This window comes from Ammospiza nelsoni, chromosome 4, assembly GCF_027579445.1.
Source record: "Ammospiza nelsoni isolate bAmmNel1 chromosome 4, bAmmNel1.pri, whole genome shotgun sequence".
NCBI classification, from domain to species: Eukaryota; Metazoa; Chordata; class Aves; order Passeriformes; family Passerellidae; genus Ammospiza; species Ammospiza nelsoni.
The window spans coordinates 60,549,005-60,576,076 of NC_080636.1; the positions used below are offsets into that span (position 1 = coordinate 60,549,005).

Genomic DNA, 27,072 nt, shown 5'->3' on the forward strand with positions numbered 1-27,072 from the left:
ATTACTTGGCTTGTTGAAAACCAGCCAGTCACTCGTAGTTCCAGCCATTCCCCTGATTGGCAGGAGGGTACTTGCCAGACTAAAGCCAGGTCTGTGGGGCTGGTCAAATTGACTGGCAGGAGATGTCCTGCCTGACAAAGGCACTGGGATGCCTTTGGGAGTGCTTAAGTGTGGTTGAACATGCCCTGGCCTTTAGGACTCCAAAAAAATGTTTAGAAATAATTCAACCATCAAAAGCTGCCATCATATCAAGTAAACAAGATCATAATGTGAGAGGAGATGTAAATCTACTCTGAATTAAAAGGGGGAAATGTCATTCTGTATGCAGCAAGCTATTCCATATCTCTGCTTCTTTTAAGTCCTGGTGAATGTTCTTTGAAAGAATTATTGGCATTCAGCATCAAGAGTGGGATACTGTGCTCTAGGTGAAGCTCAGCTCTGAGTGCAGCTTCTACAGCTTGGGTATGAATAAAGAATGGTTTCAAAAGAGCTTCAAGACAGGCTTCTGTCAATTATTGACACCTTTGTCACCAGTTATTGACAAAAGTAGGGCAAGGGTAATGTCATTGGGCCACTGTGAAATAATATTTATAAATCACAGAAGAAGAGAACATGGCAGGTTATCAAGGAATGAGTGTAAGGAATATTGGATAAACCTATACATAATTAAATCCAAGATAAAAAAATATATAGTTGTTATAAGAGCACTTAATCAGGAAGGCTAAGGAAATTACTCTTTGGAATATGTCATTATAGTAGGAGTCCTAGTAAAATATATGTATTGTATAAGTGGCCTTGCCCCAATCCTAGTTGTTCTAAATGGACTGCAGCTGTGGTGTCCTTAATTGGGTTGCAGCTGTGGCTAATGAAGATAACTGGGATAAAAGGGGGTGGGTTGGGTGGTCAGGGAGAGCCTTGGAGGAGACCTGATGAAGAAGCAGGAGCAACACTGTTGTGAAGAGCTGTGTGTGAGAAAACCACTCAGAAGGTACGGGACTCTAGAAATATGATAACAACAATATGAATACAACATGTCATGGCAACTGGGACAAATGTTAATATAAAAAGAGAAATCAGTTTTCCAGCCCACATCTCTTGCAAATACTCTCTGCAGGGGAAGGATATATGCATATTTTTGTAGGGTTGAATCTTAACAACTTCTTTCCCTCATTGCTAATGTTATAATTCCATTTGTCTGAAATAAATGTTTTTAATTTTAGATTCATAATGGCTAAGTGCTTTACTGAATCTAGATGTAAATGAAAAGCTTGATAGATTGAAGTATAAATAACTTTATTAAAAATCACCCTCATTAGGAAACTCATTTGAGTGAATGAAGTGAGTGAATGATTCCATTTTCCATCAACATCCACTCACATTTATGAGTTGCATGGAAAATTAAATCACTATTGCACAGCCACCAAAGAACCTCATCGTGGCCTAACTTTTCCAGCATGTTGTAATGTTTGCCTTCATTTATTTGGTGTTGCATGCTTCATTTCAGTTTCCAGAATATCTCAGTGCTCTGAAGATGCTTCTGCTTTCAGCTCTGAGGAGACTGAGCTCTTGTGCTGGGAAGTGCTTGTGCACTGGCAAAAGGTGATGCTGAGGATGAATTTGTGGATGGCACTTATCTCCTTGTCGCAGGTTGTGAAGGCCCTGTGAAAGCAGGGCTTTTAGGCACTCAGGAAAGGCCCCTGGCCGGTACAATTGATCACCCTGCTTTGGATGGTCTGGTGAACTCATTCATGGCATTGGTTTGCATGCGCTGCATCTCTTAAAAATAATGCTGTTTTCCATTCTTACTGTGAGTGGCTAATACAAAATATCCTGAGTGCCTGCTATCTTTTGAATATCAACACAATATATTCCATAAGAAGCACATAAAATAAGTAGGCAATGAAACAATTAATTGATTTTATAATGAAGCATGAAATCAAATAGACTTTGAGATAGAGTTGAGAGAAGCTGGTGTCTGATCTGATTAAGATCAATGTTATTTTCCGCTAGTTAGAGCCCAGGGGCCACTGGTGAAGTCATTTGGTCTTGGCTTAGTGGTCATAGAGCAGTTTGACAGGTTTGACTTAGTGGAACATGAGCGACAGCTCAGTCTTAGTGGGGTCATCAGTGCAACAGGGATGTGGTTGCTTTGATGTGGCCAGATTTATATCGTGGGGAGGAAAATGGGACCACAAATAATTCAATGGGTTCTGTACCTTTTGATCACATAAGAAGTTTTTCCTGAGCTGGAATGGAGAATTCATTGTCCCTTTGAGGTTAAACCAACATTTCTCTGCAGAAACGTTAGACATCAGTAGGATCACAAATTTCTTGGGTTTAAATCATTACCTTGAACAGCAGGTCCAAAGAAATTCAAGATGCTCAGCTGCTTTTGCTCTGTGGTGTGGCTTGGTTTTGTTTTTCTCCATCGTGCTTTCCATGCAGTCGTCAGCCTGGGAAAGATGAATTTAAGAGGGCAGGACTTCTCTGTCACCTGGTTCCCCATGAACTAATGTTTGCACAATCAGGATGTAGTTGATAAATGTCTTTAAAAGACTTCTTTGATTTGTAGCCCAATAGGGGCATCTCAGCACCAGAAAACTGCAGTTGTATAATTGAGTGGCTTGGGTAAGGAAATGTTCTTAACCTTTAAGTACAAGTAGAAAATGTTAATAGAACAATTTCTAGGAGAGTAATAATTACACTGATGTGATGCGTGCTACGGAAATCTCTCAGATTGAAGAGGACTATTATGAGAGCTTAGCAGGATTTAGTATTTACCCCTGTACAGGAAAGTCCAGTATTTGCACACAGAGCTTTGTTGATATAAAATCCTCATGTTTCAAGGCTTTTTCCTGGGAATCCAAGTTCTGAAAGACCAGGAATTTACCAATGTAGAAGCATTTTCAACATCAACAAGATTATTTTCATACTTCAAAGTTTGTAAAAGACACATGACTTGAATTACAGAAAGGCACTTTTTAACTTCTCTACTCACCCAGATTTTCCCATTTTCAGTGCCTTGGAGGGGCGGCCAAGGGGAAAAGGTAGTTTTCTGTTTTGTTAACTGCTAGAAATTAAGCCATGACAGAAGCTCAAGAAAATGAATTGCACTAATTTCTGTACAAGCCAACCTGAAATAAAATAGGGGGTTTGGTTTTTTTAAAATATTCTAGTCTACTAGTAAACTTCCCATAAAATCTGTGCTTCCCTGGAAAATCAAGAGCTCTTGGTTAGTTCTGTGTGATACATTGAAGGTGTATTCAGTCCTTTGCTCAGTTCTTGATTTTAGCAAAGTTTTGAATGTTGATTGTATAAATACATCTCTGCAATATCTCACTGAGGTTTTTTTTTTTTATTGCATTGCTAACTAAGGTATAACTAAGAAGCAGAACAAAATGTTTTATTTTTTTTTTTTTTGTCAGTACATTTTAGAAGACTGCTTGAGGGAGATCTTAAGTAGGCAAGTCAAAGCAAAATAGTTTTCACACAATCAAATATGGTTGCAAAAATTAATCAATTTAAATAATTTCTAGCACCTTAATACCTGTGTAGATATACTAAACTTATGATGATCCTATCCTTGATTTACCAGCAGTATTTTCATGTGAGGCTGGATGGCATTTTGACAGTGGGGGACAAGACTGTGACACTGACAGTGGGATGTAAACTACTGCAGGAGCCCCTCTGCTAAGGGAGGATATCTGTTTGCTAGATAAATATCATTTCTGAAGGGTGGATCATAGGGTGAGTAAGGTGTCAATCATGTTGTGAAATGTCCCTCTGGAATAGTGGCACTATTTTAAGAACAAAATGTGGCAGACACTTTACTATGGGAGAAGCCAACACTCCATAACTTATTGTCTCTTCACTTTTCACAGGTTTATCAAATTTCAGCAGTTCTCCTTAGCCCAGTGAAATCATCACAGATCCATTTTATTCAGCTGAGTCTTGCTGCTCTGTGTTCTTGTTTTGAGCTATGGGTGAGTGCAAAGCGGGTGAGTGTAACATCATTTCATGAATATAAAACCATTTCATGCTAGACCTGACAAACAAACAGCACTAGCTTTGTTTAGCAGACTTTCCTTGTTCTTTATACTAAGCAAGAATCCTGAGGGTTTGAAGCATCATGTAAATCTGTTAGCTAATACAGGCCAGAAGATTTTGAGAAATCTTGCTTTTACTACAAGTTTACAAGGCTGTTCCAGTTGCTGAGAAGTCAGAAGTCTTGGTTATAAAGACTCTTGGGAAACTGATCCATCAGTTTTAAAGTTTACAGTGCTGCTGGAAAAGGGCCCAGCACTGTAACACTGGACCCTGGAAATGAATGAAACATTTCTCTATTAGCTCATGTAGCTTGCAACACCGTGGTAGCTGAGTAACTTGTACGTGTTACTGCATTCACCCTTGCAGTATCTGAATAATCCAGGGAAATGCAAGTATAAGAAGCTATAAAAATATTTCCACCTCTCTTTTGCGGGCAAGGGCCCAGCAGGGGAAAATCCCAAAAAGCTTCCCTTTCCTGAAAGTTTTAAGCAATTTTTTTTGTTTAGTTAACATTAAAATTTTATGTATGGGTACTTCTTTGGTTTAATCAAACTTACTTTCATTCTGCAAAAGGTACAAAATAAATCTATATGATAAACTCACAGATTCCATAAATTTATGGAGACTATTGTTCACTTCTTGGGAGTACTTTGCTTTCTATAAGATGTGAAGGACATGCACTAGCTAGCATGCTCACCCTCAGAAATTCTGCTTTTATACTTCTCTCTAAAATCTGCCAAATATCCTTTCCTCCAGACCAGCAAAGGTTTAGTAGAGTGTTTTTTAACTTCAATTAACTTTAACCAAGAAATTTATCTCTCAGTATAAAGACCCAAAAACCATAGTTTCAGAAACTAAATCAAAATCTCAGGCTAAATTTCCTGTGTACATATTTTTCATACCTTGGAGCCAAAATATTTTTGGAAGATATTTTTGGAGCACCATTTGTAAAACTAGAATTAGGAGTTTGCTGACACCCTGTTGTTAAGGGTTCTGAGTCACCTCTTTTAAACAAAAATAATTATGAATCATCACAATTTTCTAAATCAAAAAGCAGTTCTACATATTCAGAGTTTTGACTGTTGTGAATCTTATAATGAGACAATTATTAAATTAGATCAGTGGCTGTAATTGTTGCACCACAAAGGAAAGAAAAAGATGCCTTCAACTCCTCTTCTTTGACTTGAATTCTTTTTTCAGTTCTCCCCGAGATGCATCCTCCCTGCATGATGAGATGTATGACATGACTCAGACTTACCATGTTCAGAAGAATATGATATCAATTCAACCTTATATTTCCTGTCCAAAAGTGACTGCTTCAATTAGGTGGTTGTAGAGGAGCTGTGGGATCAGATAAGAGGTTACAAAATTCTCTGGAGAAAGCACGAGGCTCTCTAGGTAACACAAAGTCAGTGGTGATCAGAAGCAGGGAAACAGTAATGCCAGGAAGTGGATGAAGAAATCATTATATGTGCCAAAACTTTTAAGACTAATAATTACTATTAGCAATAAGTTATGCAACTATCATCAGATCACAAGGAAATAGTGACAGCAAATTTAACATGATGTTTACGTAGTTAATTCTTTGATTGATGTTTTGTTTATAAAGTGCTACAATGGTAATGAACATGTTGTGCCTTTAGTGGGGCCTCATAAGTGAAATAAAAACAAGTTGGTGCATGGCTAAAATGGAGGCTGCACAGTTTTGCCTGATGCTGCCCTGTGCATCACGCCATGTTCCTGTTACACCACATCAGGGTCAGGGAGGTCTGAAGCAAGAGGTGCTGAAAGAAACAAGAAAAGGGAGAAGATACAGCCGCCTCAGTTGCAGGGGGCAGACTTTGGCCTATTCAGGATGCTGATCTGTGTGCACAGATGACCAAGAAAGCTGATGGCATCCTGGCCTGTACCAGGAATGATCAGCAGGATCAGGGAAGGGATTCCTCCTCTGCTGTTGGCACTGGTGATGTCTCATGTCCTGTGTCCAGTTCAAGGTGCCTCTGTTCAGGAAGGGCTTTGAGATGCTGGAGCATCTCCCAGGAAGGGCAACAAAGCTGATGAAGAGTCTGGAGCACAAGTTCTATCAGGAGTGGCTGAGGGAGCTGGGGGTCTTTAGCCTGGAGAAGAGGAGGCTCAAAGAGAGCTGTCACTCTCTACAGCTCCCTGAAAGGAGGGTGTAGCCAGGTGGCCATTGATCTCTTCTCCCAGGCAACCAGTGACAGGACAAGTGGACACAGTCTTCAGCTGTACCAGGAGATGTTTTGGTTAGATATAAGAAAGAAATTCTTAACAGAAAGGGTGATCAGACATTGGAATAGACTACCCAGGGAGACAAAGGAGTCACCATCCCTGGAGGTGTTTAAGGAATGACTGGATGTGGTGCTTAGTGCCATGGTCTAATTCACAAGGTGGTGTTTGTTGGACTTTACAATCTCAAAGGTTTTTTCCAATCTACTTGGTTCTGTGAGTTGCAGAGTACAGCTTTGTGTTGGACAGACTTTCAAAAAGTGAACCGAGTGAAGGATATAGCACAAGAAGGGCCAAGTCTCTCCAAGTAAGGGCCAAATCCTGGTGATTTGTGCCCAGAAATATCTCTGCTTAGAAAATGCAATAAAGGTGGTTTTTTAATGCATATGTGAAGATCAGTGTTGTAAACCAACTTCTGTTCTCACTATCCTAACAGAAATAGATAAGCCAAATGAAAGCTTGTGATATAACAGCAGCAGTTGGTTCCATGACTTAAGTGATTTATTATTCAGGACCAAAGGCTGAAAGGGAAGCTGACAAGAGGAATAATAAAACTGTATTTGTATCAACAGCTTTTGCTGAAAAGCAACTTAATATTTCTGCTGTGTATTATACCAAATCCAAATTTGCTGACTTTCAGCTCTACAAGTCTGAGATGGATAAAGTGACTTTTGGATTTAATTTTTTAATTTAATAATAACAAAACAACCATGGCAAATCTTGCCATTTGAGCACAGAACTTTTCCTTCCTTGACTTCTAAAGCTACACTTTGGCTGTGATGCTGAGTGAGATGTCTCATTTTTTTCCTGAGCCTTAGCTGCTGATTCCTGGCAGAGCTGCAACACTGAATTTAATGGTGTAGTTGGGCAAAATACTGCAATTCTAAACATACCTGAAAGCTCACAAACCTATGCTCTCTGCCAGACAGAATTTGCTATAGGCTGCTTTGATTCCTGAAGCAAATTGGATTATTTCTTGTTTCCAGTTGAATGGTTCCAGTGATTACTTGAATGGTAATATGCCATTCTGACTCATGGAGATGGCAAGAGAGAATGGATGGTCTAACTAGATTTTTTTTCTGTCTCTGAATTTTTGGTTTCTCACTGGTCTTCCCTTAATCTTTATCTATAAATATAGAAGCGTAGCTGTTGCTAAAGAGTTTAAGCCTCAATGTAATGTTCCTTGTTACCAGAGTGTAGCTCTAACAAAGAAACATTAGCTCCTATTCTTTGTGTCTTTTGGGATAAAGGTGGGGAGAATACTAGGGACTATTGGGAAAAGCTTAACAAGAATAAGGAAACTCAAGAATTTATTTAATACTGTTTATCTGTTGTAATATGCAGCTATATTTCATGAGTTTAACTGTGGCAAAGCTTACTTTATAATCTAACACCCCTTTATGCTTCTGAAAGAATGAAAAAGTGGGTTTTTTTCTGTAGGCCAGCCTTCCCCTGAGCTGAGAAGTTGGATGGAGAACTCAAAATTGTAACTCCCAGAATAAATGATCGGTAATGGTACAGTTAACTTGAGCAATGAGGACTGTTCCCTATATCAGGAAATATTTTTTTACTTAAATCAATTTTTTATCAAAGTGTGTGCATGTGTGCACATGCATGCGGGTACTCTGAGAAGTTGAGAGTGTGTGATCTGACCTGTCTATAGTTCTAATGCAAAATTTACTGTAGTATTTCTAAATAAAATTATGGTTTAAAGAAACCCCAAAACAATCTACTCTATTTAAAGTGTTTAGGAGAAATTCAAAACCTCGTTCAATCAAACATTAAATGGTCCCTTAAGGTGCCCTATGTAGTTCACCTGACAAAAATGTCCTTTTACCCTGCTGTTTTAATATCTTATTCTGTCTGATTCTCTGCCCTGCAGTTTTGAGCAGAAGCTTTGGGGAAAAGTATCCATTCCTGAAAGTCCCTAGAGCAGATTATTGTTTCTACATTCTGGCTATCACTTACTATACGTTTGGGGGGGAAAAAAAAACAAAACACCTAATTTCAAAGCTTTCTTTGTTAGTGGTTTCTAGACCAAGCAAAACTTTGTTTCCTTTTCAGGAAATGTGTACATTTGTGTTATGGTTTCTGTGAGAAGTGTGGGAAAGAGGCTACTTGTGGGAGTACCTGTTGCAAAGGGAAGAGGGACACCAGGTGGTTGAAGAAGCCCAGACTCCTGAGTGCCTCTCCAGCTTCTTCTGTGGTGCTCATCTAATCTCCTCATTTGTATGCCCGGCCAAGGGGTTTTGTCTGAAATGTTTCATTTTAGTGAAGTGGTGAGGTTTTTTTTAATAATATTTGTTTTGATGAGGAATGTAAGTGCCTCCTGATGACTTCTGTACCAGATGGGAGAGGGATTACAGGAACTCATGTGGCATTAAACCAGGAAAGCCGAGAAATTATCTCAGTCTGAAAGAGAGGGAATTTTAGACCAGAGAATGTTTGGTAAAGGGAAGAACACGGTTTTTATTAACAGGTTTTTCTGTTCTTTCTTCTGGAGAAAAACCCAGTGAATGTAAGTATGAAATCTTTTTCTGAGGTACTGCTTTCAAATAGCATTTCCTTCTTTTTTTCTGGAACAGAATTGAAATTTTTGAAGATAAAACGTCAGAGAGGACCCCATTTGAAAGAAAGATTAGACAATTTGTATTTATTTTCCTTAGCACCTGCATTTGAAAACCAGTCTCAGATTCGCATGTGAGATTATCATCCAGAAGGTATTAGTGATGGCTTCTTTTTCTAGCAGAGATAAAATTCAAGTTTCTTCTCACCTCAGGATGAATGTACTACTACACATCTAATTCAGTTACTGGAATTGCTTCTGTTTTCTGAGGTAAGAATCAGCAATGGTTTTGCTATTTGTCTGAGTCTTGAGGATATTCAAGTCAAGACTCAAGTCAAATTTTTAAACAAGTTTGTAGTTTAAATTTAATTTTTTTTTCTGGTTCAGCCAGTGCTTTAGGGCAATGTCATCTGAGGAGCAAGTCAAACCACAGGATTATTTGGCCTGAAATGGCGGAAGAAATTTTGGGGTTTTTTGCATCAGATGTGCAAAAAAGATCCTGAGGAGTTTCTGAGATCTGAAACACATTGCTATCTCATTTCAGTGGAACCTGGATTTTAATTCTCCTGGTTTAGGAGGTGGCTGGTGGGAATGGGTCACACTGAAGGTTCCTGCAGAGCTAGAACTGGTGTCTGATCACTGAAAGGGTGAGGGCAGGGCTGAGCTCAGGAAGGTCACACCACACGTGCTTCCCTCCCTGTGCTCTGCAAAGTGCCATGGCTGGAACAGGGCAGAGCATCATCTGGAGCACACACAGAGCCCCTGTCACTGTGTCAGCAGGGACCATCAGAGCCGTGTCAGGGGCTGGGCTGGAGCCTCTGGAGCCAGCACTTAACAGGGCACAGCACTTTCTGCTAAGTGTTCAGGGCAGTAGCACAGCCAGTGCCTAATGTGTATTCCTTCTGCATTGGAACAATTGTCCCTCTGGCTCTTCAAGGACATGTGGGTCATAGCTGCTTTACATCCAGGTATATTCTTCCATCCTTTGTCATATAGGAACTGAAGACCTATAAGGGCTTCTTTGTTTTGGTGTCTCTTTTAAAAAGAATGTCTGAAATAGAGAGCCAATACCAAATTTGGTTTTTTTTTTTTTTTAACCTCATTATTTGTCTAAGCATTGATAGGACTGATTCATTCGGCTGCCAGGATGAAATCCTCCAGGCTGGCTTTTTACACAAAAGGATTTTGTTTTAAGCATTTAAAGTGTGAAAATGTTTCTATTTATAGGAATAAGTCACCTTTGACCAGAAATGGGAAAACTTCAGTATAGAAGATAACAAAACAACAACAAAATCTGTGTGACTGTCACTGCCATGACTTTGACAGCAAAAGTTGAGACTTTTAGGGTTTTTCCATGAGCTGTTGGAGAAAATTCTGTGATTGAATGAGGCCAGAGAAAAAACTTGGGAGTTAGTAAAAAGTCAGAATGTCTTTCCTGTGGAAAACACTGGTATAATGAAAAATGTTTTTAAACTGAGTGTTGAAAGTAAAAGAGACTGTATTTTGAGTAAGTTTACAGTATGGGTGGTGTAGCAAAATGTTAATCTGAGATCCCAGTTATAGGACGTGTCCATTTCCATTCCAGTTCAAACAGCCTTTCCAGAGGGCACATAGCAGTGCTAGGAGTGGTAAATAAGAGCTCAGACCTCTGTGCCCAAGGTGCATGTCTCCCCAGAGCATTATGAAGTTGAATTATTCCCTCAGGTCATTGGACAGTTGCATTTCTTCCCCTGCCATTTTGTGTCTCCAGCAGAGAAAACATTCCTTGGCTGTGCCTTGGTGCTGAGGACCCTCTCCTAGCAGGAGCTTCAAAGGCCATGAAAATGATAAGCCATGGCTAAAAATCCTTTCCTGTACCTGAGAAAATGGATGTCTTCAACTGAGGAATGAGATTGGATATGGATCTTGACTGGGTTGTTCTTTCCATGGGAAGGACCCTGGAAAAGGGTAAGCCTGGGATGAAAAGTTGTGTCTGAGTCCTGGTAACTCATTGCTGCTGGTGGAAAAAGGCAATAGGAGAGATATCAGCCTCAGTGAGGGAAGGGGATAGGAATTATGCTGAAGCCCCTGTTCATACAGGGACCACCACCTCAGGTACCTTCAGCTTCTCACTCTCAGGATGAAAGCAAGCAAAACTTCTCTAGGCTTGGCAGAGGTGAAGGAGAAAGAAAAGAGAAATGCCCAATTAATCACTGCCATTGGCATGTGCTCTGTTAGTGGGGGAGGAGAAGTGAACAGTCAAGCTTGTACAGGTTTACATTTTTGCTAGGGAGTGACCTGTGCAAAAGATGTGTCCTAGATAAGCATTGTTGGGTCTTCTTTGTCCCCCAAAAACTGCAACTGAGAGATTTGCATTCTAATTCTGTGATTAAGTCTAACCCATGCCTTGATGGTAACTGACTGCATTCATATCCTAAAGCTTAGATTATACTGTAGAAGTTCAGTATTTGAAAAACTGATAGCCCTACCTGAGAAGCACTTCACCAAGGAGCTTGAGTTTTTCCAAGCCCTAAAGTTTCTACAGTTGATTCATTCACACTCAGCTGGCCTGATCCATGCTAACACTTTGTTTTTCTTTGCAATTAAAATATTTCAGCTGCCATGTGAAATATGTGAGACTTTTTAGACTTGTCAGAAGCTCAGCAGGATGGCATTGAGTGTTTGCACAGCAGCTTATAACAGTCCCAAGAATAATTCCTGGATCAACTTTCTGGCTATTTTTAAAACAGTGAAAAATATGAACTGTTGCATAAATCCATTTTGCTCCTTGGCATATGATTATTTTCCCACTTTTTATTTCACTGTTGGTTACTTAATAGCTCCAAACACATTTCCAAACATGCCTCTCTTCCATCCCAAAATGAACATGTGACTGTGGATTACCCATCAGACTTTGACAGTCTTTTGGTCCTACAGCACATCTGGAAAGGGGTTTCTATGTTATTTCTTTTCTTTTTAAAGCTAGAATGTGCAGGTTCACTGGCCATGTGTTTAGTTTTCATTGAACTTTTTTCTTTCAGTTTTTGTTGTTTTGTGTATAGTTTTTTAATAATCATGCTGTACTGACCTTGTGTTTTGTTCTTCAGTAATCAGAGCATCAGTAGCCATAAGTGTATCATCAGTAGCCATTGGTGGACAGAAGGAGGACTGAGATCCCTGATGTGACTGTGAGACAAGGGGCAATGTGAAGCTCACTCCCATCCCACTGAATCTGAAGCCTGGAGAAGCTTTTCAGTGCAATTCTTCTCCTTTTGCCATTATACATAGTAGTCTGTAACTGAATTTAGCCTGCTTTGCTAATCTCAATGTTCAGAGATTTCCAAGGAGCTGGTCAGGCTGTTGACATTCCCATGTGCCTTAGGAAGCAGCATATATGGACAGTCTGTGTGTGAAACACCTTTGACACTTTGTGTTTCCAGAAATACAGCTGCAGTGAAGGAAAGATGACCTTGGCTTAGATCAAAATTGACTGTTTAAATCAATTAAAAGGTGATTGGTTTAGATTACATATAAGAAAAAGGTTTTTTATGATGAGAGTTGGTAAAGCACTAGAACAGGTTTCCCAGAGAGGTGATGAATCACCTGGAAACATTCAAGGGCCTCTGATCTAGTTGAAGATGTCCCTGCTAATTGCACCTCTAAAGGTCTCTTCAAACTTGAACTGTTCTATGATTCCACATTTCTCAGTGTGCAGCATCTCTTGATTGACCACTGGGTCTGTTTTCGTGCCTGGATGTTTACAGTCTCTCTCTGCTCTCACTCTGTCTGGTGAATATAACACCCAAGTGTTGCAAGGAGAGGGACTGTGGCCTGTGAAGGCACCTCATGCTGAGGCAGGTGCCCAGAGGAGCTGGGTCATGAGACAGCCTGCCCTGGGCATGGCAGCTTTGCAAGATCTGTGGTAAAGTCATCATCACCAGTGGTAACTGGAGAAATACTAGCAGACTTCTTCTAACAACTGATTAATCCAGGATTCAGCACTAATTCCAGCTGTTGACAATTATCCTCTCCCTGTGGCTTTGCTGAAGTGTGGTGTTTGTCACAATAGATCTAACCTGTTAAACAAATACTGCTTTTTGCTCCACCAGGGATGCCTTTGGTGACAGATAAAATGATTCCAGTGTACAGAGGACAAGGTCCTTCAATTTGTTAAATTTGCCGACTGCATTGGGAGCCTGAGGGCTGAAAGGTGTCATAGAAATGTAAAGTGCTATTACTCATCCAAAAGCACTCTGCTCTGTTTTCCTAAAAAAACCTCCAAACAACTACAGATACTTCTTTCCTGCATTTTGTTCAATGTTTGGTTGGTTCCTTTAAATCTGCACACAGAACTGCTACCACTTAGCACCTGGATCTTGAGTGTGTCTCAGGCATTTTATCTGACCTTTTGTTTGGCAGTTATTTCCCTTACCTGTTTCTCCAGTTACTTGAGCAATCTGTTTTCTGTGACTAGTTTTAAGATACTGATTTTTCATTGCTTTTATTTAAACATGCAATGAGTTTAAGCATGCAAGTGAAGTTCATAAAGCCCAGTGAGTCCAAACACTTTGTCTGGTTGTACTCACTTGATTGGTTTACTGTATTTTCCCATGTCCTAGCATTAATTACAAACAGCTGAAATACGAAGACCTAATGAAAAACTAATCTTGATGTGAAAGCAGGAAAGAGAGATGTGTGGGACAGGAATTCAGTAATCCCCTGGCTGGAGGTTTAGTTGTACCTAAACACTGTCATTCATGGAGCCAACTTAAATTGTCAGTCAAGAACCTGTCAGTCTAAACAAATCTGAAGTGTCAAGAAGTTTGCTTTAGTTGGCATTTAACTTGTCCCTTGGCATCCAATTCTTAGCTTTAATCAGAATATCTCACAGAAGATAGGGTTCAGTTTGATCCAGCTATGTGAGGTATTGCATGTAGTTGGCTTGTCTTCAGAGAAGTTTCAGCTCCAGCTTGCAGACATGGGAGTGAACAAAATGAGCAAAGAAAGCATTTCCTTAGAAAGAACATCTGAGCAGTTTTTCAGGTCTCAGGTTTCAGAGAGTGGCATTTCTAGTATTTTATCTACTTCTGTAAGGAAAGGGAAAAAAGGAACCCTCCTGTGCATGTTAGAGGGCATGATAATAGATATATGGGAATAGATAATATAGATAGTAGGGTTAGATAGATACTAGAGTTACATAATTTCTTGTGTGATCTCTGTTACCTTACAGAAAATTTAAACCACATTGGAGATAAGAAACAATATTAGCCAACAAATTATGAATCATCAGGTTCTAAAACTATCACTGATATATATATTAGCTCCAATATTGTGTATAGATTTTCCTCTGAAAGGCAATATTTATGGAAAAAGTTGTAAGGTAACCAAAAAATGTAACTGTAACAATATTAAATGTACGTGTCACTTGGTGGATTTGAACTTGGAGCATATAAAGTTATGGAAAGAAGTGAAGTTCACTCCCAAACAGATCTACAGCCAGCAGATGACAGGGATCAGGTCAAGAGGTGCACCTAAAAGGTAAAGCCAACATACAACTGACTGAAAGATACAGCTAACAACTGGGCATCTTCAGAGCAGGGAAGGAGAACCTCTCAGGTCAAATGATGGAATGGAAGCAAGGTAGTTCAGGAGGGAATGAACCCCAAGGATGAAGTAATAATGACCAACAAACAGTACTGGTGTCTAAATAATGCATGACAATGACGCCATAATTTGACTTTTATAATGCAATGCATAACACTATACTGTGTTTTCACCAAATAGATTTGAGTTTTTTTTCTGTTCCGGCTGACTGTCCATTATAGTCTAACATATTCATCTTGTCTTTGGTCTATTAAATGCCAAAGTAAATTTTGTTTTGAAATCTAGGTCTCCAGTCTAGGGATTTCAGCAGTATTCTCCAGCATTTGCAGATTATCCATGTGGTATATGTTCACCATTCTTGTGAATTTTATATCTGTAGTTCAGTTTCTACTATCTTTAAAATCATCAGTTAAAAGGGTTAATCTGTGGGCAGAAATAGTTTTAAGATTCTCCTGAGGAGCTGTGACTATTGTCATGCTCTGAATGGTGGAGGAGGGGCCATATAAGTTTCTTGAACTTTGCTTAAATTATAGTTTCTACCTCCTTTCTCTGCTACTTTGGATTTTTTTTTTTTTTTTTTTCAGGTAAAACTCATTCTCACACATCCTTTCCATTCCCCTTTTAAAAGGGGAACACTGAAACCAAGTATGTGGAAAATATTAATACATTGAAAATAAAAATGATACAGGGATAGAAATATAACTACTTTTCTGATCTCTTTCTGGCCAGAGTGCAAGAGAGGGCTTCTCAAAGAACATACCTGATGTCAGATCCCTGCTCTTTCCATCATGTTCCAGTGCCTCTGAAATGCTCAACTTTACCACCATGACACCAACAAGTTCATGTGAGGTAAGAAATTCCTGTGACCCATTCACTGCTGCTCAGTAAACTTTCTGTGGCTATTCAAGCACTTCTATGACAGGAAATGCTTGAATGTTAAGGCATAATTCTGCAAATGAAGTTTTGGTAACTGCAGGCGGAGTTGCTGGGAAGTGGCTCTGTTTGATACCTTGTTTCTTGACATCCTTGCAAGAAACCCAGCTATGGCTTAGGCATGTTGCTGCTCACTTGTGCAGCAGGGCAGAGCCACCCTAAGCTGGCCAAGGGGGCTCATGGGCTGTGGGGATGGAGCACAGAGAAAGCTTTGCAAAGGGAAAGCTGGAGCCAGGTTTGGCCAGCCAGTAGAGAGTGGGAGAAGAGGGGTGGTGAGGGGTGCCCAGCTGCTGTTTCCAGGCACCTAAAGAAGGGTTCCAGGGAAGGCAAAGCCAGGCTCCTTCCAGCATAACCATAAGAGGCCAGGGGCATGAGTTGGCGCCAGAGAAATCCCAGGCTGCCTGCCCGGGACTGCAGGGCAGCAGGCACAGCCTCAGGGACTGACTCTCAAAGGGTGCCCAGCCTTGGTGGTGGCACCAGAGGGGCTCCAGTGCTGCCAGGATGAGCTGGGCTGCCCTGGAAACGAGCTCCTCTGGCTGCCCATCTGTTTTAGAAATATATGTATATATTTAGAAATATATGCACACACATATATACACGTATATGTATATATATGAACACACATATATATGAGTGTGTGTATGAGTATATATATATGTATTATTTTTTGAATTGTGAGGTATTTGGGTGTGGATAGGGTTTGTTTATTTGTTTGTTTCAAGTCATCTGTTTGCACGCTGCATTGGAGCAGCGGTGGTGTGGCCAGTGAGGGTGACTGACGGGTCGGGTGGCTTGCTGGGGGCGATGCTGCGCTTCGATCGCTGCCGGAGCTGGCAGCCCAGGAGGGGCTTGCGAGCGGCTTTTTAAAGCCTGGGATTTCCAGCGCTCCTCAGGATGAGGCGCAGCTCGGCAGCCCTGCACAGAGCAGATGTGCGCAGGGGAGGGAAATGTTTTCGGCTGAACCCAAAAAGTACGTGCCAGGAGGAAGGCTTCAGGCAGTGGGAGCTGGGCAGGGAGGAGGGGACGGGGCATTTCTCTTCTGCTTCGATTTCTAAGGAATAATTTAAATGGATTGCTCCTTCTTTAAAAGGAAAATCTCACTGAAGTTGTTTTAATGTGAATTTTTATATTTATTTTCTGTGTGTGTGTGTTTATCTATTTTCTTTGTGCTGTTTTGTTTAGATTTTTAGGACTGATTTGTAGTCTTGGCTGATGGGAGAAGTGGTTGTGCAAGGGGTTGGTGTAGCAGGAGGTTGCTTACGATGGTATTTGTTGCATCATCAAGAGCTGACTGATTAAACCTTATTGGCTCTGATCCATAATAGCAGGAACATTTTTATGAAAAAGGAAATATGAATGAAGTCCTAAAGCAGATTTCAGAGCTGTTATCCTTTTGTGGAACATATTAATAGAATGTAAAGTGACCTAAATGAAGTGCTGTAGAAAGGCTTGTCAATAGTTTATACATTAAGCTAGGATTATTTGAAGACATTCATAATGAAAAGAGGATTTTGTTGTGCATTAAAAATTAGTTATGATGATTTGAGGCAGAAGACTGAGATAAGTCAGCAAGCTAAATATAAAGAATTTGTGTATACTGGGATAGGGCTGTCCTCATACAGCCCTACCCCAGTATACCCTGACCTTATACCATTACAATATTTTGTAGAGATTTTAGTACAGAAATTTACTGCTAAATCTTTGCTAACTTGTGTGGACTTCGTTTTATTAGCCAACCTAGCCCTGGCATTCAAAGAAGTCTATGAGGAATATTTGTTTCTAGTCTGAAGAGTGGAACAGAAAAGGAATGCTGTGGGAGAAACTGCAGCTGGGAGGGAAGCTGTGGATTTTGTTTGATTGCAACAGGTCCTGGAATAAGTGAGACAAAAAGTTGGAGCAAGCTTTTTACAGAGTCGTTTAAAGTAATAAATAAGTGACAAATGAAAAGGAATTTGAGTATATAACTCATAACTGCAAATTATTTACCAATATTGTGTTCTGGCACTGCTAAAGGTCTTAATTTTCAGTTGGTCTTTTTAATCCCTTCTTTACTGCAGTGACCCATTTTGCTCTTAAATTTTCTCTAAAGTTTCCGAGGAAATCCAAGTTTTATTCCCTGTCATTATATACTCACCAAATTTTCAATTAATTCACATCCTGTATTGCTTTCTCTTGTCACAAACTTAGCTGTGCAAAATCATGCGTATGTGCAACAAGTAAGTTGATCAAGGGATCTGAAGTTGAAATTTGGTTGACTTTGTTTGGCTGCCTTGAAAGGCAAATTATCCTCCCTTAGGATGTCCTGTGTTTCCAATGCCCTCAGGTGCCAGCCTGGAGAAGAGAGGTGGTTGCTGAAGATGATCTGCTTAGTCCAGCAGGTCCTGGCTAAGCAGTTGGGAAGCAGAATTCAGTGCACAAACAGGACCCAGGGTAGAGACGTGTGTCTGCATATTGTTGTAGGTGGTTAATCGAGGCTGGTCACAATCCTAAACCCCCAGGGCATGACAAAGCAGTGTTGCTGCATGAGATGATTCAGCCTTTGGTATCAATGTTACAAGAGAATTTCAAAGTTATTCAAACTTAATAGAAACATGGAGTTGCAAGACATTGCAGCTGCAGTACAAGTCAAACTCTCTCAGTCCTTAAAAGCAGGAAGTCTTAGTGTATAGGTGCAAAGGAATTTAAGTAGCTACTCATAATGCAGCTGAGAGAAAGCACCAGGCTGACTTGCATAAATTGGTTGCAGGCTGCTAGACACTCTTTATAAATTCTGTGATGAGGACAGCCACCCTAGGAAAGGTTTAAATAAAAATATATTGGTCAGACTTCATATGCAGCTTTGGTAGGCACTGGGGCTTGAAAGCGTGCTTGGCAGGTAAATAAGTCAGCAGTCAGAAGTGCCTGGTGCAGGTGGCAGTCAGTGCCTGAACATGTGATGGGGCGCATGCAGAATGCAGGGCACGATTCAAGGATGCAGCCTGGGGCTGCTGTGCAGCTGGATCACCCTGTGTGCCTGGGCCAGCCTGTTATAGTGAGGGCTGAGCTGGGAGTCAGCAGCTGATCCTGCTGACAGCAGCCCAGGCACACGGGGTGATGGTATCAGCAGCTTCAGTTGACAGCATTTGCAAAGTTTAAACATACCCTAAGCAGAATGCCCAAGAAATAGGGAGATGGACTGTTATAATTTTTGCTGATCCCTCTGGACTGACTGCCATCAGCACAGCTGTGCTGCCAGTGAAATGACTGAGTAGGTGAAACCAAGTCCTTGCTGGCTGCATGACATAAAGGGCAACATTTAAACTGCTCCAGTTAATCTAAGCCTCCTAAAGCAACAGGAAAGAGCTTACTTTGTGCTTTGCAAAGTTAGCAATGCCTAAAAAAGAACTTGATCTCAAGTGAGAAGGAAATTTGTTTGGGTTTGAATTAAAAAAAGGACAAAGTACTTTCATTTAACTTTGTGCAACCAATAATGCAGTGCTCAATAAATTACTTGCCTTTTGTTGAGAAAGAATAATGTGCATAGTTTCTTATATACCTGGTATCTTTTGCTACAATTTCTGTACTGAAACTCGTGCAAGTACTCAAATGATGTAATTGACTTTACTATGATAGGGAAAGGGTCAACATGACTTAGAAATGTGCAGTGTTGTTGTCCCCATGCAGTCGCTGTCATTAGAGGTCCCACCCTTCATGGTGCTGCAGAGACCATTGCACACCAGTTGAGTGATAGCAAATGAAGGTGACTTCAGGAGCACCAGGGAGACTCTTAATGAGTCAGTGCTGGCACTTTGGAAAGCTCCAGTGGCACTGCTGTAGGTAAGTGCCAGTCAGTTACTCCTCGAGCAGCTGGTGAGGGAAGGCAGTATGGCTCAAATGCTGGAGGGTTGCAAGATCTGCAGTGTTTGCCATCCCTCCTCCACAGCACAGGATGTAGCAGTCTGATGTTCTGGGTAATGCTTAAAAAATTTAAATAACCCATTTGTAACAGAATTACTTTGTATTTAGAATCAATAGTTGTCAAATTGCTTTGCACTCTGTCATTAGCTCAGTGTTTGATACCACAAAACTAACAGCAACAAGCTTGCTGAAGTTCAATGCAATTTTGCAACTAATAGTAACTATTTGTGTTCAGTGGGCTTTTACTCTTGGAGAAAACTTGAATATCTCTTACCCCTGCAGCAGTTGTGGCAAATTGTTCCTTTAGCTGTTTTTCCATTGAGAGATGCTCTTTAATGTGATGCTTTTCCAGAGTTGGATGGACAAAGGAAGGTCCAGTGTGAACTCAAATCTAGCGTGGACATGTCTTGAGGCAGACACGGTGCTTTGTTAGACTTCTGTTTGTTTTTTGAGATTCTCTGATGCATACTACTTTGCTGGCTTTTTTACATTCTTTATAACATAAAGTTTTTTATATGTTTTTTTAACATAAGTGTTCTTTTCTGTAAATGGCACTTATCTTCTTAACTCAGAAAAGGGAGCTGCCTTGTGCTGAGACTTTCTGTTCTGATACTTCATCCTGATTCCCAGCTGATATTGCAGAAGCAATGTAGGAGATGCTTCAAAATCTACCCCATATCCAGAGATTATCATGAGGGTGAGAGGAAGATGATGTTTCCTAACATAGATGTGCTAAAATTTTTGTTAGTTTTTGTAGAGTCATGAAAAGTGGATTGTAGAATTAAAACAAGGGACTACATTACAATAACTGCATCATCCCTATTTTCAGTGGGTTAGACAGTGCAGTGGAGAGAGAAAGGATGAAGCTTCCTTCACTGTTGAATCAAAATTGTCTTGATGCTTCTCCTAACCAGTTGCTTGCTTCTGAGTAAGATATTGTTTCTTCTCCCAGGACAAGCACAGCCATGAGATAATTTTCTGAGATACAGACATTACTTATACTATACACACCTATTTCCATCAAATGTGTCAATTTATGCTTTGTTAGTTTAGTGCTTTAGAAATCTAAAAGTCTTTTGTTTGCTGTAATTTATCTCTAATTATGCTCATATTTTTGTTTTGTATTAGTTTGCAAGTGTTGCTTCAATCTTTGAAATGTCCTCAGTGCTGCAGTAGATTTCTAATTGTAAGTGGAGCAGCCAATTTCACTTGTTCATTTGGAGACATTGGTCTCTCTTCCTTTAGCAATGCTAAATCCACAAGAAATGTGTAAGTTCTTCAGCCTCCATAGGACTTGAAGAGCAATGACCTCCTTCCTGGATGAGAGTTTTACTCTTGTTTTAGAGAGTTAAGGGTGGTTGTGCTGCTGCCAGAAGGTTTCATGTGGGAATAAAGATTTGCCTTTTGATGATGAGGTTGGTCTCCTTGAACATATTTCACCCAGTAGCAATTCTCTCTTCCCAGTCATCTTGATTATCTCCATTACCTGTGGTGGCTAGATGCTTTATGCTGAGTGTCTAGTGGGAATTTGTCAGACTAAAATGCCTTAGGCCATTGGACTTAAGATTGTATCAGTGATCCAGTGAGATTCTCTAAAATTAATCATGAAACACCTTAAAGGTGGATTTTTGGGATGCTTAGGCACCTAACAGTGCAGATAAACACCAGGAAGTGTTTTCAGCACCTCGGGAAAGCAGTAGGTGTTTTGCCAGCAGTGCAATCAATAGGTGTGAAGTGCCTAAGACCTCTGGAAATCATTCTCTTAATGTGGGATTTAAAGGCACAGTAGCAAAAAGAGTTGCAAATAAAGTGGAGCGCTTAACTGCAGCCTCTCCATGCAAGAAATATTGTCTCTGCAGAGATTATCAGTTGAAAGCATCTAAAGTCTCTGGTATAAAACAGCATTTAGGTTCACTTGGCTCTTTATGTCCCCAGTTTCCTGTGAAAGTAACAGAAGGTAGGTAGGAAGATTTTCAATTTACTGAGAGAATACATGTCCTCAAGTAATTGAAGTCATATTTCATTTCACTTATGGCTTTAACCCTTATCTATTAACTGTGAATTTTGAAGGTCTTATTGCTGGCTTTATGGAATATTTTATGTTGGAAGGGTGGTTGGAGCAGGTGGAAGGACTTCACAAGCACAGCTCACTTCAGCGTTTTGACATTCTTTATGTTCTTTCCCTGTGCACCTCTGGGAAGTGTCTGGCTCTGCCTTCTGCACACTCCACCTTCCATGCACAGAGGGATATTAAACAGACACAAGCAGATGTAATATGGAATAATCCTCAGCTTAGAGTGATCAGACAGTTCTTTGATCTAAACAGAAACTGAATGCTATAGTGTTTGTACTAAAATCATACATGTGCTTGAAGTTAGCAGATTAACAGTGTTCACTTGTTCTATTCCCCATGTTCTTCCTCTTAAATCTGTTGCTAGACTGCCAGGTGTGAGACACAGGAGACGTGGGGCTCTGATCTGACTACTTTTAGCAGTTTTCATGTTCCCAGATGTACATGATAGAATGACCAAATGGCATCAAGAAGTTGGGTTGCCCTCCACTCTCATCCATGCTACCCGTGACCAAAATTTCTTTTTGAAGTATAAAAATTACCCTGGTTGGTGAAGAATGTCTCTGGTTTCAGACCTTCAGCTAAGAATATTTCCTGCAGAAGAAGTGGTTTTTTAATAAATAGTAAAAAGTAGAGAGGGAAATCTACAGTTCTTTATGCATAGCCAGTAAAAATTGTAAAAAAGCTTCATTGTAATGTAGCTAAAGAAGTGTAATTCTACTATTATTATAGTATTGTATTTCCTTCATCATTCACCACAGTTCTTCATAGGTGACAGAAGAATTCTAGAGCAGAGAATCCAACAGGACCCAAATGACCACATTGGTGAAAATAATTAGCGGTTTGTATTTTAAAAAAGTAGCATTAGAAACACCATACAGGACTAGTAAAAGTTGTTAACATCTTGCCTTAGCTGATTTATTGGGATGTGCTTTCATTTTGTAATCAGCCTTTGAAAAGTCAATATCAGCTGATGGGATTTTTTTTCCATGATCCTTAAAAATAAGCACAATATTTCCTGGGATCTTTTTAAACTGCAGGGCACTTTTCTCAGACCAGTTTCCATGCACAAATCTTCTAGTAGCAGTTGAGGGGGTCTCCCCAAGAAGCTGAACAGTGGAATGAAAAGCCTGCTAATATCTAGACAAGGTGCATAAGGCCAGAGGTAGCTGGTGAAGGATGTGCTTTCAGCTGTCAATAGTAAAGAAGAAATTTTATTTTTTTAAATTAAAATATAAAAATCCATCTGTCCAAAAGCCAGAGTTCATGTTGAAACCTCAGAGCAGAGCTCAGAAACCACTGGCAGAGATCAGAATTTGTGTGTTGCCAACAGCTGTGGACAGGCAGATATTTCACCATGTACTTCTGTTAAATCCAGTAACGTGAGCCTCACATGGGAGTTGAGCTCGTGCTTCTGGGGCTGATAGAGTGGGAGAGGGATTGTGCCAGGCTCACCATGGGTGCTGTGACATTGCCTTGTCAGCTGTGGCAGCTGATCAAATGGCTTTTGACATGTGGTGGGCAGGCTGCAGCAGCATCCTGGTACAAGGCCTCTGTGGCTGATGAAATGGGAACAGCAATCATCTGTTGATGCTGAGATAGGATGGGATGAACCAGAGCAGGATGAGATACAAGAGCTCAAAAGAGGCAGAGGAGGGAGATGAGCTCAGGTGAAGAGCCCAAGTTATACCCAAGGGTTACAGAGCTAAGTGAGGTCAAAACACTCTCACCCCCAGGTGGCAAGCATAGAACAATGAGATTTCTTTTTTAGGTGAATTTTATGTGATTATTAAAGAACTGCAGTTAGCAGCAGGATGCTCAGAAGGAGAAAAATAATGTATGAAAATATGCTACATAGTAAGATTAAAACAAATATTTGCTGTACCTTCTGCCTGCTGATGACTGCTAAATTTCTTATATTGAAGGACTTAACCAACATATCATGTTCTGACCACCCATGTTTTTAACTAACATGCTCCAAGGCTATAAAATATATATATGTCCTGAGATTTCTGCCTGCTGCTTTGTTGTTGCACTGTGCTAGCAGTCATCTGTTCCCTGGTGGCCAAACAAATATGCACTGAACTGTGATCGTCCAGCTAATTTTGATGCAATGTCAGCATTGATTAGATTTGTTCAGTGTGCTGCCTGCCCGAGCATGTACGGCTTGGGCTGGGATTTGAGGTGCATTTGGACAGAGCATCAGATAGTTTTGATGTCATTTATGGCCAAGGGCACAATGTGGTGAGTGTCTCAGGGGTCACATTAAGGAACTGTCTGTGCTGGCATGCAAGCCTGTGAGAGATGACAGGGGAAAGATGGACTGAGCCCCCAACTCAATTGAGTGTGAGCAGCTTCTGGTAGTGGGTTTCTATTTGCTTGTTTTTCAAAATTTTGTAAGCCATGATAGAATTTGTTTCTTTTATGTTTAAGACTAGAACTGGATGCATTTAAATAGAACATAAAGTTTCTGTAGAAGAAAATGTTGTGAAGGCCTCGTTAATGTTATCTGTGTGGATTATACAAGTGCACTAATACTGGGACAGAAATGTTCTCAGGAAACATGCCTTTGGTACCTTGGCTTAAAATTTTCAGGTCTTGAAATTAAAGTCCATTGCCTCAAGGTTTGATTCTAGTGGCATGGATTCAGGAGAGGAAACCAAGTGCTAATTATTTGCCAGGTCTTTCCCACAAAGTAAGGCTGGCTGTGCAGGCATGCTCCATAAAAAAAACTTGCAGAACATTGGGTAATCCCTCTTTTTTGCCAATCCCTGCTCAAGCCATGCAGAGAGCACACGAGCTGGAAGACAAGTTTGTTTTTCAGCTGGGCTGATATTTGGGGTTGGATTTTTTTTTTTTTCTTTTGTGCTCTGATAAACAAATGTAGCTTTTATCACCAATTTCAGCAATGTAGCCGAAGATGTACCTAGAAAGCAATGTCTCTGTGATTTCCAGAAAGGGCTTTACATTTTAAAGTTTAGTCACTCTCTAGAGAGATGAAAATATGCCCTTTGAGAGCTTTGCAACTAGCAGACATATATTAAAACTTAAATTATTTTTAGTCTCATTGTTTGCTACTGGTTGCTATGTTATCATTTTAATATATCATTAATTTAGAAAACATCTGAATTATTAATATCTGTTGCTTTTACTGACTCATTAGGCTGGATACGTAAAAATCTGAGTGTGCCTGCTTTAAGTATCTATCTGATTTATTCTTGTATTGAGAACTTGATGAGGTTTTGATGGTTTTCTCTTTGGAGTTTTTTGCGGGAGGTCAATGTTTATTGCTGCCATCCCCAGCCATGCCTCATTAGATTGCTTACAAGAAGTTTAAGTACAGATATTAGGGGCCTGAAAGAAAGCATCTCATCAAAGCAGAGGCTATGCTAAACATGAGATTTCAAGGATACAAATGAGTCCTGAAATCCAGTGCTTTGTTTCAACTGGCCAGAAGCCCAGAAGCAAATTGCTGGAATGGAATCAACTAGATACATACTTTATTGTAGGAAAAAATTTCTCAAGGTTTTCCCAGAAATTTACAATGACAGTCTATGTGAACACTTGCCTGGTCTGGGGCAGATGCCTGACTTTGCTCCTTGCCCTGTTATACACAGGCAGTTCCTGTTCTTCTTTGTGACTTTTGGATGGACTGCATGGAAGTCACACACATTGAAGTCCATTTGCTAAACCAGTTTTCATTTTGATTAAATGCACGCTGTAAATGTGTGTTTGAGTGCTCCTGGCTTTGGCATGTGAACTGACTGGAACAAGTGTGGAAGAGGACTGTCACCCAGAGGCTGATAAGGAAAGCAACTTCTCCACATGTGGGTGATCACGATTTGACTTGACTTTCTAAGGGCCAAATTAATCTGACCTTACTGGATGGTCTTGGAACACAGTACTGTCATCTAGAACAAGCAAAGTTGTTGTTTTGATTTTGTTTGGGGCTTTTTTAAAAGCCCAAAGTTATTAACAATATTTTCCAAAAATCTTCATTTTAAATATGCCATCTTTTGTAAAATGTCTGAAGATCACTAGTTCTGCTATAGTCTCTGCACAGCTTTGACCTTCTGTTTGTTGTTCAAGAGTTCCTAGTACAAGATATTTCATTAAGCACCAAATTTTGTTGTAATTTCAAACCAGATGGTGCTTCATACTCAAATTACCTGGATTATATGGACTATCAGTGAAATTATAAGGAACTTGGCAAGTACTATCTGCTAGCTAGCATGCTTGGATTTCTCCCATCTCAGCTAACATAGCTAGCGTTGTTTAGTATTTTTCTTTAAAATTTTCAGGTGTAATGGTATAGACAAGATTTTGAACAGCAATTCAAACTTCTATGCTGTGAATCCCTACAGCAGTTCAATGCAGGGAGGCTGCTATGTTAATTTATTTCCTTGTTAGTGCACATTAATCCCCCATGTAAGCAAGGCCTTCCTTAAGCTCATTTCAGTGTAAATCATTTCCACAAGATGAGCTTGCACCCATGAGCAAAACCAGAGGGTGAATAAAGCTTTGGATAATCCTACATCCACCTAATGCCAATCATACAACCATTTCAGTCCATTTTCTGCCCCTACCCTTTGATGGAGACCTGCCCTTGCCCTCCTTTTTTAACAACAATTTTTTTTCTTCTGCATATAATTAATTTTGTCTTATTTATTCATCTTCACATCTGAAAAGCAGAAACAGATGGCTGTAATTATTTAGCCGTCATTTCATCACTAAACATCAAATTACAAAAGCTTTCTTAGAATGACTTTGCTCATCTGTTTCATGTTTTCCATCTTTATTTTGGGAGAAATATGGGAGAAAGTTGATTTTTCTATCTGGTGCCTGCTTCCTTTGCCAGATAGTTGAGGGACAACTGTTAATTGTTTACTGTCCATTTGCCTGAAGATCTATTAGCTACACTCCCAGGAAAGCCCTCCAAGCAGCCATGTAGGTGACAGTGTTTTGATTTTATAGCACTTCATATGTAAGGGTAAGGCCACATCATAATTTATGTGAGTTGTCAGGTCCTCCAACAGCTCATAGAGTCAAAATGCAAATGGTTGTAGCATTAATTCAGAAGGAGTCAGAGTGAGGACAGGGTTGGCAAGTATGCCAGGAGCTGGCCCTGATGCAATTGCTGGCATCTTCATGGGCTGCTTGTTTACATTTGGATTTTTGACCTGAACAATCAGGTCATTCTGGATGGTGCCTTTAAAATGCTCACTCAGGACATGGATATGTCTTCGGCAGAGTGCTCAGGATTCTGTCCCAGGACCAAAATATGGAGGGAGGCAAAGCAAGTCTGGGGGGAAAATGAACTGGCGGACTCATTTCAAATAAGCACTTGAAAACTTGGTTCACCCAATAAATATTCCATATATTGAGTAAAATGGAATGCCTTCCTTCATTATCATTATGTTAAATCACATCCTTAAAGAGAAGGAGCCACTCTACGTTGCATGGCTGTGATGATACTGAGCACCCATAAGTACAGTTGAGATAGGTGTGTTGAACCCAGGTCAGCTGTACATCACCATAGCAGTGTGAAACAGCTGAAGGGGAACTTCTCCCAAAGTATCTTTTAATTAAGTTTTTTTCTGTTGCATTCTCAAGAGGTCTAAATTTGGAGTTAATAAAATAGAAGTGATCAGGCCGAAGTATAAAGTCAAAGTATTGCACAGTATATCTTGGTGACACGAGATGGATACAAAATCTGTGCTTTACCAAG

The 27,072-nt window shown here is 40.1% G+C and overlaps 1 protein-coding gene across 1 annotated transcript in view; it reads left to right on the forward strand.

Moving 5' to 3' along the window:
* The first annotated feature begins 10,729 nt into the window (after positions 1–10,729).
* LOC132072488 (melanopsin-like) overlaps positions 10,730–27,072 on the forward strand; it is a 38,921-nt gene continuing 22,578 nt past the window's right edge. The window contains 2 exon segments of the mRNA XM_059470845.1: positions 10,730–10,807; positions 15,173–15,292. Of these exon segments, the coding sequence (XP_059326828.1) occupies positions 10,730–10,807; positions 15,173–15,292 (198 nt within the window).